This window comes from Sciurus carolinensis, chromosome 9 (genome assembly GCF_902686445.1).
Source record: "Sciurus carolinensis chromosome 9, mSciCar1.2, whole genome shotgun sequence".
NCBI lineage: Eukaryota > Metazoa > Chordata > Mammalia > Rodentia > Sciuridae > Sciurus > Sciurus carolinensis.
The window spans coordinates 50137824-50154162 of NC_062221.1; the positions used below are offsets into that span (position 1 = coordinate 50137824).

At 40.8% G+C, this 16339-nt stretch overlaps 1 protein-coding gene across 3 annotated transcripts in view; it reads left to right on the forward strand.

Moving 5' to 3' along the window:
* Positions 1-16339, forward strand: part of Usp13 (ubiquitin specific peptidase 13) — a 104811-nt gene that overhangs the window by 36472 nt on the left and 52000 nt on the right. For all 3 annotated transcript variants that reach the window (XM_047564019.1, XM_047564020.1, XM_047564021.1), the window contains exons 5-7: positions 6094-6236; positions 8103-8287; positions 15676-15770. In XM_047564019.1, coding sequence (XP_047419975.1) covers positions 6094-6236; positions 8103-8287; positions 15676-15770 — 423 coding nt within the window. The remainder of the gene's footprint in view (positions 1-6093; positions 6237-8102; positions 8288-15675; positions 15771-16339) is intronic.

Consider the following 16339-nt stretch of genomic DNA (forward strand, 5'->3'; position numbering starts at 1 on the left):
GTGTGTGCGTGGGGTGGGGCTGGGGAGGGGAGAGCATGAACAGGGGCATATCGCTTCTCCTTTGTGACAGGGTCTCATGGGGCTGCAGTTTGGTACTGTTGGCCCCTCACTGTCTCTTACTTCTGGTGCTGTTGGACTTCATTGCTCCCCAGGCTGACCTCCTCCAGTGGTCTGGTCTCCTGGTCAGTCTGTTGCTTAGATTTCCAAAGTGCGCCCTTGTCATGTGCACAGACTGTTGGAGAGGGACCATCTTCTCATCAGAAGGATGACAGTATTTTAATTGGGCTTCTCATGTTGTCCTTCCATGTAAGATTTTGTTTGGGGAAACTGAAAGAGTTCCACTGTAAAATGACAGAAACACAGTTGTGAGAAGAACCAGACCCTTAAAAATCACAGGTGTGCGGGAGCTCTGGGGAAGTTCAGCTTTACTCCTGTGCAGTCTGACACGATTTATATTTTTAGCAGTCAACTTTTCTCCTCTCCTCCCCTTTTCCTTTCTTCCTTTTCCTTCTGTTGAAATCCAGTTTTGTGAAGGGGTCTTAATTTTCCTGCTTGAAGCTGGGGCTGGAGGCGGTGATGGGGGAGGCCAGGTTGTTTTCCTTTGCTTTTGGAATTCTCCAAGAGGGCACAGTTCTTGTGGGGACCCTAAATGTTTTTCCTGCTCTTTCCTCATTTCCTGTGTTGCCTGCAGCACCCACCCTCCTTCTTTTTTCCTTTTCCTCTTCCTTTTTTTTTTTTTTTTCTCCCTACTCCACACACACCTTGACCTCCCAGGGTCCCCTGACAGATGGCAGTGGGGTCAGAATGAGTTGATTAGGCATCCTAGTTGGTTTTATTTTTTTCTCCCTCTTCAAATTCTGCCAGAACCAAAGTCAGGTCTTTAGGTCCCAAAGTCTTCTGGATGTTACTTGACTATCTACAGCCATCTGCTCACTTGCTGCTGCCAAGAGGGGACCTTTGTGCTTAGGGTTTCCATGTTACCAGGGACCAGGTTTCTACCACTTAACCTCTTTCCCCCGATCTACTTTATATCTAAATGTGTGACCATCCAAATGAGAATTTTGTGTACTTATCTATTGTAGCCCTTCTACTTATTAAATAGAACACACCCCTTTCCATCCTAAGTGCCCAGTATTCAGTGAAGCATGTAGAATTAAATTACCTTTGCTTTCTCAGGTTCCTCATGTTGACTCATGTGATGGTTACCAAGGATAAAATATATTAGTGGACAAAATGGTCTTACTTCATCCCATTACCTGAAATTATACATTAAGGCTTATGTCTCTGTAATATTGAAAGTTCTTACTACCCTGGTTTGATATAAATCTTGTTTCTGGTTTTGGAAAATAAGAAGCATATTGTGAATAAATGTCATGAGAAATTATTTTACTCTCAATCACTCATGATGAAGTATGTGAAAAAAGTAAATAAAAAACTTCTTAATCATCCGTATATTCAGAGTATAATTTGAACCATGAATACTCTTATTTAAAAGGCAAGTGCCATGGAAATCTGAATCTGTAAGACACATCATAATTTTTAATAGAGTATTTTTTAGAATACTTTAAAATGAAAACTTTATTGCTTTAAAGAAATACTTTAAGAATGGGGGAAAAAAGAATAATTTGGAAGTGGTTGGGTGGGGAGATTGAAGAACAAACCTGGATTTGTCTGATGGTAACTAAGAGGATTTAACTACACAAAAGATGCTAGTTACTATATTTTCTTTTCATGCTTTTGCTATATTTTTGGTGCTTGATGATTCTCTTTTGAAATTTTATTTATTTATTTATTATGGTACCAGGGTTTGAACCCAGGGGCCCTTAACCATTGAGTCACATCCTCAGCCCTTTTTTTAATTTTTAATTTTGAGACAGGGTCTTGCCAAGTTGCTTAGGGCTTTGCTAAGTTGCTGAGGCTGGTCTAGAACTTGCAATTCTCCTGCTTCAATCTCCTGAGTTGTTGGAATTACAGGTGTGTGCCATTGTGCTTGGCTCTTTTTGAACTTATAAATAAAAAAAGGTGTTGGTCTCAAAAACACCCAAGATGTGACTCTTCCTTTATCTCTTGAGTGTCTCAGAGGAGAACAATTTCAGTTGAGAGAGTTATTCTGTAGATTCCATCAGAAAGTGAAGCCACTCTGGGTGGTGCAGGGTTCACAGAGGCAGCATTGTGGGCTCAGCTGGGACCTTGGAGTCTGGAATCCAGTGCCTTCATTTTCCACATTAGGAACTTGGGCAGTGAGTGCTGTGCTGGTAGTTTAGCAAGAGGCTCCTGAGGGAAACAGCCCTGCTTGTGATGTGAGGTGATTTCCACAGTGTCTGTACTCCTTCTGTGGTTGATGTCAGGCTGACATCGTGATGTCACTGAATGCCGTGTTTGGCAGAAAGGTACAGTAGCAGACTCAGTTTTAGAATTCCCTCTATTCAGCTAAAGTAGATATAAGAAACCTCAAGAACATGTAGCTGATGGATACAGTAAGACACAAGAAAGGGAGGAGTTTTTGAAGTGAGGAGTTACGTGTAACCTTTTTAAAGACATATTTTATGTGTTATATAATTCAGTTTTTAATAAGGGTTGTGTTTAGCAATCATCTTGCAAAGTTTCTTAAATTTTTTCTTTTTTCAGACTGGGGAGATAGCTCAGCTGGTAGAGTGCTTGCCTCACAAGCACAAGGCCCTGAGTTCAATCCCCAGTACCGCAAAAAAAAAAAAAAAAAAAATTGTTTTTCTTTTTCTTTTTCGGTACATTGTACATATTAATGTACATATTAATGGGGTACCATATGATGTTTTAATACACATGTATATTTAGTGATGTTTAAATAAGGTTAAACATTCTCTTCAAACATTTATCATCTCTTTGTGATGAAAACATTCAGAATCCTTTTTTAAAGCTTTTGATAGCTGCTTATTATCTCAGTATTGCTTTTGTCTAATGGTAGCAGTACCCATTGATCAGTCTTTCCCTATCCCTTTCTCCCTTCTCTTCTTCCCAGCTGGTAACCACCATTCTATTCTCAATGTCTGTGTGATCGACTTATTTTTGCATTTCACATGTGAGTGAGGTCCTGTGGTACTTGTCTTTCTGTGCCTGGCTTATTTCACTTAACAGAATGATCTCTAGTTCCATTCATGTTGCAAATGACAGGATCTTTTTTTTTTTTGGCTGAATTATGTTCATTATGTATATGCACCATATTTTCTCTGTCCATTCATGAGTTGATAACACTTAGGCTGTTTCCTCTTCTTGGCTGTTGTGAGGAGTGCGGCAATAAGCACGGGAGTGTGTAATTTCTTAAAAGTTAACAATCAACTCCCATGGGCCAGCTCAAGTGAGTCCCAGTGTACCACTGCACTTGAGGATTGGGAGACTTGGGATAGAGCCAAGGTTTCCTCACTTCACTCCAGATAACAAATCCAAGGAAAAAATAATTCACAGAGTAATTAAAGAATGATTGATCTTGACCTTCAGCTGTTCATAAAAAAGACCTGTAAAGTGATTCTTTTTCGATGATATTTTAAAAACACTAGATCAGTAGTTTATAAAAGTGGTTCAGAAGTCTGAGGGAATTTTGTTGTATGTCACCAGAAAGGATATTCAAAGAAAAGGGAAGATTATATTTGAATCTTATTTAATATCTTGGTGCATTGCAAACCAGAGCACTGAAAATGATCTAATGGGGGATGAAAAAAATCCAGAGGAGGACAGAGAAATAATCCATGTAGTTGGTGAAACAAATGGGGACTAGTAACAGATCAGACTTAAAAGATGAGGTGTTGTGGCCAGAGTGCTAAAGTGGCCTAGAAGGGGCTTAGCCCTGGAACACTCTGGAAGAGGCTTTTAGAGTACTCAGCCATGTTTTCCACAGGCATCTCTGGAAGGTGGTGGGAGATGAATTTTGATAATTGAAAGGAAAGACTAATTATATATAGCCCTTGTGAGATAAATGAAAATTTCTCTTTAAAAAGGTTTAAGTATTTATGCCTGCTGGCTCTGTAATAGATTCCCAGACTTTTTTTTTTCCCCCGACTGGGAATTGAACCCAGGGGTGCTTTACCACTGAGCTTCCTCTCCAGTCCTTTTAATTTTTTTTTTTTTTTTTAAATTTTGAGGCAGCTTCTTGCTAAATTGCTGAAGCTGGCCTTGAACTTTCAATCCTCTTGCCTCAGTCTCCCGAATTGCCAGGATTACAGATGTGCACCACCACACCCAGCTAGATTCCCAGACTTTTGAGGACTGGGACCTCTTCCTTGTTCCTGACTATACCTGTCATCAATTGGTAGGGTTAAATGTAACCCTGGGGAGTTCACGCTAGGGAAGAATAGGATCTCATTTTCATAGCAGATCACTCTAGTGGGCAGAGAAGAGGGGGCATGGTGTAAGAAAGGGGACTCTTAGGCTGTTGTGTAGCCATCTGTGTGAGCCATGGTGGTAGCTGAGACTAGGAGGGGTTGGCCAAAACGGAGAAGAGGTAGATGTTGAATACAGTGTGGATGGAGGATTTGTAGGAGTTGCTCAGGGCCTGAGTGGGAGTTGGGTGACAGGCGAGGAACTTCCTGTCTTATTTCTTCCTTGGCCCTAGGGTTGGTTGTCAGTGCTACTCAAGGGGAAACGTGAGCTAATTGTGCAGGAAATTAGTGATATAGAATACAAATTTTGTTTTAAACATTTTTTTACAATTCATTTGCTTTTTGAAAAAAAAATTTAACATATATATTTTTAGTTGTTGATTTAGTTATTTATTTTATTTATTTATATGTGGTGCTAAGACTTGAACCCAGTGCCTCACATATGCTAGGCAAGTGCTTTACTACCGAGCCACAACCCTAGCCCACAATTCATTTGCTTTTATTATGTATTGATTGCCATTATCTAATTTTAGAGTTTTTTAAATGCCCCCCCCAAAAAAGACCCCACACCCTTAACCATCGTCCTCCAAACTACCCTACTAGCCTATGGTGATCACTAATCTATTTTCCATCTCTATAGATTTATCTATTCTGGATGTATTAATGGAATAAAAAATATGTTATTCCTTGTGATTGTCTGTCATTTGCATTTATTTTCAAGATTTATCCATGTTATAGCCATATCGGTAGTTTATTTCCTTTTATTGCTAAATAATATTCCATTCTATAAACACATTACCTTTTATTTTACATTCTCTTCATCATTGATAATTATTTGGGTTGTTTCCATTTTCTTATAAAAAATGTTGTTAGGAACATTCGCTTACAAGTGTTTATGTGGTCATAAACTGACATATCTCCTGGGTATAATCCTAGCTGTAGAATGGTTGGGTTCTGTGGTAACTCTATTTAATCATTGTTTTCCAAGGTCCTTGTACCATTTTACCTTCCCATCAGAATATAAGTTTTTAAAGACAGCTAGAAAGATTTTGTGGTATCAAGCAAGTAGCAAATGTTATCACAGGCATTCGAATGGGCAGGATGAATTGGGTTTGGGGGAAGGCAGAGAATCTGTCTTCCTCCTCTCCAGGTCAGTTGGTGCCAAGCAGGACATCACACATTTGCTCATGATGGGGACTGATCTGGCACAGATGTACCTAGGCATGTCCCTGTCCAAGGTCACATTTGCACCAGATTAAGAAATGGAACCACGCTGCGTACATTCCATTCAAGTGCCCTTGACCGCATGCCATTGTGTGATGAGTTGAGGATATTGGATATGACGGTGTACACTTGTTAGGAGGAAAACACCACTCGGGTAAATCCTGGGCATTCCTGTACCTAATTTCACCCTTGTAAATGCTTCCGCCCCATACTTTTTGCCCTACTTGCTAAGTGGTTGGAATTGTTCAGTTTGACCCCTAAGCTGGAGCTTCCAAACTGCATTTGGTTCCTTGCTACCTTGTACCATTGCCAATACTCCAGTTCTAGGCCAGGGACAAAACCTGATTAGATCCAGGGGAAAATGCAGGAAACCAGGATCTTGCCCTTGTGGTAAATGTGCTGTTTCAATTTTCTTCAGTTAAGCTGTGTTTATTAATATGCTTTTATAAGTTCACTTTCCAGCAGTTGCTATTCTCTCAGAATGTTTTTATATGTTACATCTGGGTTTGTCTTTTAGGTAACAATTGCCTGTGATGCAGTTCTCAGCTCAAAATCTCCATACAGAAAGCAGGACCCAGACACATGGGAAAATGAGTTGCCAGTATCTAAATATGCCAATAACCTCACCCAGTTGGACAATGGTGTCAGGATTCCTCCAAGGTGAGAACCAAATAGCAAGATGGAACTTTAGCCCCTAAAACTGGCCAAAGGAACATTTGCTTTTCTACCTCTCCTCTTGATTAGCAGTTACATATTTTCTCACCAGATGCCTTTTATTAAAGGTAAGCTCAAAACTTCTCTTTAAAATAGCCTATACCTTTGCAGTAGCTGCAGAATGTGCCCAGGCCATCTCCTAAACCCTTCCCTGCACTAAAGCCACCAGTTGCAAGAACTGTGCTGTTTGGCTTGAGGGGTGTCTATTCTTGCTGAAGCCAGCTGGGCCACACATGGGGCAGTCAGAAAATCCACAGAGTTAAAGCTCCTTCCTCTTCTCCTGGAATAGCTCTCAACCAATGGTAGTGGAGTGAATGGATAAATACCAGGCCTACTGCCCCTCCAGGTGAGAAAACTGTCTCTTATAGTTCCCCAACTGACCTGAGCCCCAGTTGCCCATGATGATCACCTGCTCATTGACATACCCTATATTGACTTCCTGCAAGTTTTTGTCTTCCCCACTCCCCTGCGATCACCTGCCACATAAGCCACTTGCACTTAGGTTTTTGTCTCAGAGTTTGTTCTGCAACAGTCTTTGGTCGCCACATTTTGGTAGGAATGCTCATGGGGCTGCATTAGCATCTCCTTTTACTATGTGCTGGTGTGTTCACAGAGGCAGATCCTGGGGGAAAGAGCAGATGGATAGGCAATGTGACTAATTTTGTTGAACCCTGATTTTACTGTATTCCATTCTGTATGGTCTTAAGAAAGGAGTGTCACTTCTGTGCCTCAGTTTCTTCTTTTGTAGAAGTGGGGATAGTAAAACGATGCTAAACAGCATTTACTAGAATTAAATAAGTCTTTCCATAAGTTACCTGGCACATAACTGCCATTTCGCTTTCGGTTGACCTGGCTTCTTTTCTCATTCATTTAGATTTGCGGTGTAGTAGGATGTGCTAGCCAACTTTCCATTGCTATAACAAATACCTGAGATACCTGAGAGACATCAACTTAGAGAAAAAGATTTATTTTGGCTCACAGTTTTGGAGGCTTCAATCTATGATCACTTGGTTCTGTTGCTTTTGGACCAGTGGTGAGGCAGCACAATATGGTGGGGAGCTCATGCTGGAACAAGCTGCTCACCTTATGGTGGGATGCAAAGAGAGAGAGAGGAGGAGCCAGGGTTCTGATAATGCCCTTAAAGGTGCCTCTAATGACCAGAAGACCTCCTGATAGTGCCAAGCCAGGTACCAAGCCTTTAATTCATGGGCCTTTAGAAGACACTCCAGATCCAGACTCTTTTATAAGGTTTTGTTTAAACTAGTTTTACTCTAGTTTTAAACTAGAATTACTGTTCTAATAGTGGATTCAGTTATGCATGTTCACTTCCCAAATCCTGGTTCCCGCTTCTTTCCTCTTAGCCAAGAGATAAACAGAAGGATATAATAGGAGCAACTAGTTTAAACTAGTTTTACTCTAGTGGTTAATACTTTAGAACTTAGCCATTTATAAGCACAGATCCTTAATGTTTGCAGCTTGTTCAGGCTCCACTGTCCAGCACATGGGAATTTTGAGAAAATGATCTTTTTCTGCCCCTCATGCTGTGTGTCTGTTTTCTAAAGTCAAAGAGCCATCTCAGAGATGCTGGGAGGAGCTGGTCCACATCTGGAAGGCAGGCAGGGTGCTGCGTGGTGCTGCTGCTCTGGGAGGGGTAAAGATAATGTTTTGAGGGGAGAAGGTGGGGAAGCATCAGTCTTTGTTATTCCTTGGAGCATTTCCTCTGACCTGCCAGCTCGAGACGTTGTTTTCTTAGATGTCAGTGTTTCTGTTGTGCTTCGGCTGTTCTGACTGCTCTACACGACTACTTTCCAGTGGTTGGAAGTGTGCCAGGTGTGACCTGCGGGAGAACCTCTGGTTGAATCTGACCGACGGCTCTGTCCTGTGTGGGAAGTGGTTCTTCGACAGCTCTGGGGGTAATGGGCATGCGCTGGAGCATTATAGAGACATGGGCTACCCTCTGGCTGTGAAGCTGGGAACCATCACTCCCGATGGGGCAGGTGAGTGTACCTTTTCCAAATCTGGGAACATGTAGGGACTTCTTAGATTTAACCCATTCCTCAATCCCCATGGTTGGCGGGTGTAGGCTTTGAACTCAGACAGCTCAAGTTTGAATCCTGATTCTGCCTCTTATTTGCTGTGAAGTCTTGAACAAGTTTTCTAATCCTTCTGATTCCTTGTCTGGAGAATAGCGATGGCACCTCTCTCATGTTTATTGATGAGCATAAGGCACTTAACCCAGTGCACATAGTAAAGTTTAATAAAAGTTAGCTGCTATTGTTATATCCTTCTGTTTATCTCTCAGCTAAGAGGACAGAAGCAGAAATGATGATTTTGAAGTGAACGTGCATAATTGAACCCACTATTAGAACAGTAAGGGAAAGTCCTAGAATTCATTATGGGGATTAGTACCATTTTAGGAAAAATGGGTTAATTAAGGAGAAGATGAGTTTTAACACATTCTCTTTGTTGAGTCTCCGAAATCACCCGGCAATGATGGTGCTCACGTTCTTTGAAGGATTAGGATGGTTTCCTACTCGGACTGTCAGCTTCAGAATCAGTTCTTTCTTTTTGCTCTCATGCAGCCTGCCCTAAAGTGTTAGTTTTTGACCATGCTTGTACAGTTAATTCCTCTTACCGTTTTATGATGGAAAAGGGAAATAATTTAAGGTCCAGAATGAGAAACTTAGATATTGAGCAGAGGCTATAAGAAGGGAGGGGACTGGAGAATGAGATGGAGCTTATGTACATGTATGAAGTATGAATATGGCATAGAGAATCCCACTATTATGTATAATTGTAATGCACAGTAAGAAAAAAGAACCTATCATCTCATTAGCCTTGGAAACACAGGTCTATACCAGCACCCAGCCCAACCTTCTTCACCGTCCCAGCTTTCTTGAATCTGTTACCTCTGTGTTTTATGCTAATACCATGTTTTTAGGAAAAATATAAAGATATTTGTCTTTTCTCTTTTTTTCTGTTCTTCTTGGTTGTCTTTCTGTGACCGAATTATCTTGCCTCAGAGTTAATTGGTCAAGATCTTTCACTTGGTCTGGAACACTTCTCACCAACCACTGCTTTTCCATTGAATGGGTTTAATTTATCATTTGTTTTATAACTGAGCACTGGCTGTTAGGTCATGTCAGAATTCTTTTGTTTTCACATTTTGGAAAACTTTTCTTGCTCCCAAATTCCATGGAATTGTTTTAACTCATTGTTTTTGGACAGGTGTTTTTATAGATGTCTTAGGCTGATTTTCTAGTAGGTATACATGTTGGTGTTTTTCTTCACTTTTTTTTAATGAACTCTTTAGCTGTTAAGAATATTAACTGGGCTGGGGTTGTGGCTCAGTGGTAGAGTGCTCGCCTACCAGGTGTGAGGCACTGGGGTCGATCCTCAGCACCACACGAAAATAAATAAATAAAAGTATTGTGTTCATCTATGTCTAAAAAATATTTTAAAAAAGAATATTAACCTAGTATGTGCCATAGTTGTTAAGTGGGTTTGTTATTGCTGTTAAAGAAAGAGAACTTTAGTTTGTCTTATCATATAATTGAGAGTATTTGAAGATAAAATCTGTGTTCATTCATGGAATGTGTAAAAACACTGGGCAGCAGTGTGGACCACGTGCCCTGTGGTGATGGTTCTTGAATTCATATAACTGAAATAATGTTAACTTTTGAAAAAAAGATCAGGCTTTGATTTCTGCTGTGTAGTTTTAGTTTTAATAGAATGACTGTTTTCAGTCTAATTATTGTTTCATGGGTAGCATTGTTTCTGTTTTGTTTCCTTCAAAATGTTTCAATCTGTTTGCTATAACTTAAATAACTTTGTTTATTTAAAAGCCAAATGAATCAGTAAGAGTGTATATAAAGTGTCCTGAAGTGTTCAGCCATAAGCCTGTGGACCCTGAGGTGCGGGAGGGTGGTTCCCAGTCTGGGGACTGGGACCACATCCTGGTGAGGCTACCTCTACCAAGCTATCCATCTTCTACACTTGTTGGGCCCTCAGGCACTAATGCAACTCACAAGAGACAAAGTCTTAAAGTCAGGGTATTTGTTTTTAGGTCATAATGTGAAGCACAACTGCCAGTATGTGGGATGTTTATGTCAGTTTGACCAGTACATTCCCTCCCCGTGAGAAGATAATTTATATTTAGAAGATTGCCTTGTGGACATGGAATTCAAAAAGAAATTGGATTCAAATATTTAATGAGTCTTTGATCTGATCGTCCTGATTTCCTTTCCCCCATAAGGATATACCTATTCAGTGAGAAATTCCTTCTCATCCTTGAGGTATCTGTGTAGATTTTAGTTCTCCCAAGAACCCCTGGTTCCCCCAGACTAGGCCAGGGTGGTTGGCACATGTCATGAAAATAGGCCCCATATCCAATTCCACTCTGGGTCCCCATGGGGACAATAACAAACAAAACAAGATACCACACAAACAAACAAAGGCTTTCCTGTGTGGGAAGAGACATTGTTTTGGCCAAGCAAAGAGGAGTTTCTTGATGGGATGGGAGTAAGGTGAGAAGAAGGTTGGAGAGGGTGTTTTTATTCCATTATGGAAATTAGTTATTGACCCAAGAAGGTGCTTCTGTGACTGCAAGAGAGTGGTCCAGAGATGCCCGAGGCAGCTGTGAGATGGCCCGTTCTGCTGGCTGCTCCAGTGCTGAAGCATCTCAAGTTGGTCTTTCTTCTTTGTTCATGATATTCACCTCTGACCGGGGCACAAGTTCCCTTGAGTCTCATAAGTTCCCTTGAGCCTGAGGATTGGAATCAAGTCATGACATTTTGTCATTTTGGTTTTGACCTGGCTTATGCCTCTCCTGTGTGCCTGTCTCACCTGGTGATGCTCCACGGGAGCACTTTCCATAGGATTCTATCATCGTTTGTTTGATGGTGGCCAGCTGGGATCATGGAGACTGACTGCCACGTTTGTTATGCATCTAGCATAGCCCCTTGCACATAGTAAGTGTTCAGTAAATATTTGCGGAGTAAACAGTGGAAGACATGCCAACAACATATTTTTCTGCTTCACTTTTTGTCTTTCTTAAAAAAGTTTTTTTCCCATGTCATCTTACTCTTATCAGCTTTTTAAAAATTATTTTTATTTTAATTTTTTTTCTTTCTTTTTTTTTTTTTTTGTGATACTGGGGATCGAACTCAGGGCCTTGTGCTTGCAAAGCAAGCACTCTACCAGCTGAGCTATCTCCCCAGCCCTATTTTTTTTTTTTTCTTGACTACAGTCTAGGTTTTGTCTGACTTGAGAGTTAAACTCATTCTTTAAAGTAATTGTATATGCCTTTGACCTCATTCATTTCGTGTTTATTTTTCTAGTGTAATTGCTGGAGCATTCTCTCCTTTCTCTTCATTTCCTTGTAGTGGCAGATGGCCTGTTGGCATGTAGATATAAACTCATGATGGAGAGAGGTGGTTCTGGTAGAGAGGGTCAACCCTTCCTCTGAAGAGAACCTTCTCTTGGCCTCTCTTCTCTGACTTTCTACACTGTTTGACCAAGAGATTGGGTTTTCTTTCCATTTCGTGAGCAGGGCAGCAAAGGCAGCTTCCCTGGTTTCCTTTCTAAACTTAAGAATCCATTGAGGCATGTCTTTACCTTTCCACCATTTTCTGGGGCTTAGGAGAAGAGCCTTGAATACACACGAGTGAGCCTTAGTCAGGAAGACATTTGTTGAGGTTGTTCATGCCGGACCAGCTGTCTAAGACTATTTGAAATATTAAACTTTAACCTTAAGAAGGTAGGGACTCTGCTGATCTCATTTAACATTATATCTTCAGTATCTGTATTATTTTGTGTTCAGTAAATGTTTTAGTCAGCTTTTTCACTGCGTTGACTAAATGACCTGACCAGCACAATTATAGAGGAGGAAGAGTTTATTGGAGAGCTCATGGTTTCAGATGTCTCAATCCATAGACAGCAGGCTCCATTCCTTAGGGCTCGAGGTGAGGCAGAACATCATGATGGGAGAGCGTGGCTGAGGGAAGCGGCTCACATCATCAGGAAGCAGAGAGAGAGACTCCACTTTCCAGATACAAATATATACAAAGACACACCCTAAATTCCACCTCCTCCAGCAACACCCTACCACTTCAGTTATCACTCAGTTAATCCCTGTCAGGGGATTAATTCTCTGATTGGGTTAAGACTCTCACAACCCAATCATTTTTAATCTGAACCTTCTTACATTGTCTCACACGTGAGCTTTTGGGGGACACCTCACATCCAAACCATAACTGTAAATATTTATTGAATAGGACGACTATGTGAAAGAATGAGTGAGTTAATTGATTTGACCCAATATGGCTGACTGTGGTGCTTTAATCCTAATAGCACACCATCCAAAAGAATCATTTTGCTCTTTGGGAATACTGACTTATAAAACTTTGTTTTCAGTCAGAATATTATTATAAATTTGGGAAAAATTGAAGAAAAAAAAAGTAAAAGAAATCTTTCCATTGAATTATTACTATTTGATACTGTTTCTCACAGTGTCAGTAATGGCTCCGGTCTCTTCTGGGTTACCATCTCTTTTCCTAACTCTTCCCTCTTTTGTTGTTTTTGTGATGCAGGGAATTGAACCCAGGGTCTTAGGCATGCTAGGCAAGTGCTCTACCACTGAGCTACATCCCCAGCCTCCTTTTTAATTTTATTTTGAGACAGGGTTTCCCTAAGTTGCCCAGGCTGGTCTGGAACTTGCAGTTCCTCCTGCCTTAGCCTCACAAGTAGATGGGATTACAGGCAGCTCTACCTCGGCCAGACCTATATTAGTTTTTTAATTTACTGCATGTAGTTTTTTTTCTAACATGTTTCTTACATGAATGGGGTATTCCTGTGCTAAAAATTTTCTTTTCTTTTCTGTGCTTGCTACTTTGTGCTCTTTGTGGTTTAGTTTGTCATTTAAGTCAAAATGAAACAATAACTGGTTTGCTTCTAAAATGATCCCAGTTACTCACCAAATACCACTTGGGCCATTCCTGGCAGGACCCACCATGGACTTCACAACTGTGATTCTTGGTTCTAAGTTTTGGGTCCAGTCGGGGGTGTGGAGGGTAATACTTATCAGGCAAGGCTTATTTGCTGTGACAGTTCTGAGCTAAGACCTGACTGTTAAGCTGAAGCTGGAATAAAATAAGTTTCCAAATGAAAAGCACGTAAGGCAGTGTTTTCAGGCACTGAGTCTATTTAAAATTTTTTTTATCTATGACTCTATAACATTTTTAAATTCTTAAAGACTGCCAGACTTAAGGATCATAGTTCATTTTTAGATTTCTTATGTGGTACTCATTAAACTTTTTTTCATTGAGGTAAGAAATAACAATAGTATCTGATCAAGTCCTATTGTATCTCTGGGCGTTTAGTGATGGGAGTTAGGAAATGTGATTTTCTTAGTTGCAAGAGCCTGATGGGCTAAGAACCACAGAAGGCTGTGTGATTTTCATTTATTTCAAAATCCTAGACCAATGCTAATGATGTCAATTTAGCAATTTAATATTTTCTAATAGATCTTTGATGATTAGAGACCTAGAGTCTTAAGTCTTCAAAACTGTTTCACTAGTTAATAATAACTAAAGCTAGAGAAAAATGGAGCCCAGTGAGTCCCTGCATTTGAGTGGCATTTTTCTGTTATTTGTCATAGTTTAAAAATAGTGTTGATGTGTGTTTCAAGTTGTGAGTTCCAACATTTTTGTTTGTTTTTTATTATTCAATCTTTTTTGGATTTTTTTTTCTCAATTGGACTGGGGATTTTGTCTTTCAGTTTTGTTTTCTGAGAACACTGACCAACATAATAAAAATGAAAATGAGGGCTGCTATCTGCAAGTTAAAATGGGCCCCTAGGAGAAGAGGAGTAGAAAAGAAAGCTGTATAATGTTTAATCTGTTAACAACAGAAAGACTGACTGCCTTTGGGGCAGGGAGTCTCCACGTATGTCACATAGGTCAGGGGTCACCTGTAGCATCCATACCTTATTCTCTGTGTCTACACACACACACACACACACACACACACACACACACACTTTTTTTTTCCTTCCTTGTGTTGTTCCGAGGAATAGGAAACTCCTTGGGCAGTCTATCTTTGTTCTCACTCTCCTCAAAGGTGATAATTTTATATCTGTTGTCCTTGTAGTAGATTTTGTTTTTCACATTTGGGGGTGAGGGAATTGTGTTTTTTTGTGTCTTCCTTCTTGTGAATGGGTCAGGGATGGTGCTTCACCATGGGTATCCTGAGATGTCTCAAGGAGTATTCTGATGTGCTGGGAAGAGAATTGGCCATGAATCTGATAGTTGGTTTCTGGGCCACCTGTGGGATTTGGGGGAAAATCATTTCATCTTTAGGAGCCTCTTTTCCTCTGTAGGATGGGCCCGATATCTGCCCTATTGCATTACTGTGTGAGGACAGATACTACAGGGGATCCTATAGCTTTGAAAACCGTAAACATTGCTCCTAAAACTTTACTGTGCTCCTGGGAGTCTTGGTAAAATGCAATTCTGATTTGGTGGATTTGGGCGGGACCCGAGACTGCATTTCCCTGGAGCTCCCAGGTGATGCTGTAGCTTGGTCCTTGCACCACACCGGAGAGGCCAGTCCAGTCTAAAGCTTTATGTTGTTGGGTGGGATGTTGTTTCATGAGGAGAGAAGCTGCTCACCCCGGCGCAGAGCTTCCGAACATGAATGTGCCTTGGTGCAGGACCCGGGGTCTCTGGAGCCTCCCGAGTTACCTGGTGTGCCAGACACACCCCTGGTGCCCGGGTGTGCTGTGCGGGGGCAGGCTGGGGAAGCACAGATCTCTAACAGGTCCCATGTGGCATTAACGCTGAAGTAGGAAAGAAGGGGCGCTGGGAAGGGACAGCTGGGAGGGATGAGGATATAGAGGATTCCATGGGCAGAATTTTGTTTGGTCCAATCAACCAGTTAGCTGCAGCTCAGCACCTGTGTGCTCTCTGTCCCCGTGGATTCTCCCCCATGGCAGACACAGGTCACCCCCTCCTCCTTCACCCTGCCCTCTTCTGACCTTAGCATCATGCCACTGTATCTTTGATTAGACAAGTTCAATGTTGGGCATTTATATTCGTCTACTTCTAAATAATTTTAACTTTAGATCCTGTTTTCTTTTTGTTTCTTTTATTTCAGAAACTTTAAAATGTTTTTAAAATGTCAAAAGAATTGATGCGTGTGTATTTACAAGACATATGCGCTTATTATGTTTATTGTTTATCATCTTTTTCCTGGTTGAGTGTTGTGAGGTTTTTGTTTGGTTTATTGCTACACCCCAAGCGTGGTGCACACTAGAAACTCAATGAGTGTATATTGAATATTGAATGACTTGATTAAAGATCTCTGCTTATTTTCTCTTCACCTCTAGATGTTTATTCTTTTCAAGAAGAGGAACCTGTTTTGGATCCTCATTTGGCCAAGCACTTAGCGCATTTTGGAATTGATATGCTTCACATGCATGGGGTGAGAAGGTCTACTTTGGTCTAATCCCACCTTGCGGGAGGAAGTGGGGGTATGGGGTGGGAGAGGGAGCTGTTTAGTTTATTTAATATGTCATTCCTCTAACATAGATCTTTATTTTATAAATTTTATATTTTAATTGTTACATTTACTTCCTGAATTTAATTAATTTGCATTTTCTTTTGGTTACCAGCTTAGATGTTTTTATGTTGCAATAGAAATGGCATCTGATCAAGCACCATCTTGCGCAGTTTCTGTCTTCTTTGATGGACAGTTGCATGAATCACACTTTGTTCACTGAAGGGAGAAAGTACAGGGAGATGACCTTTAAAATTATCTGTGACCAACATCATTTTTAATTAATTTCAGGAAAGGAAGCAGAACTCCTGGGGTGGTGGAAAGAATAAGCCAGCATATTATTGTTGATGAAAAGCTTTGCTTCATTTATTAACATGTTCTCGAGTTGTCGTCACGACTGTAGTTTTTTTGGAGAGCCTATTTCGTGTGCACGCTTTGTTTAAGCCCTTTCCTCCCAGGCCATCTCCCTCTCTTCCTGATCGCACTCTGTCTCC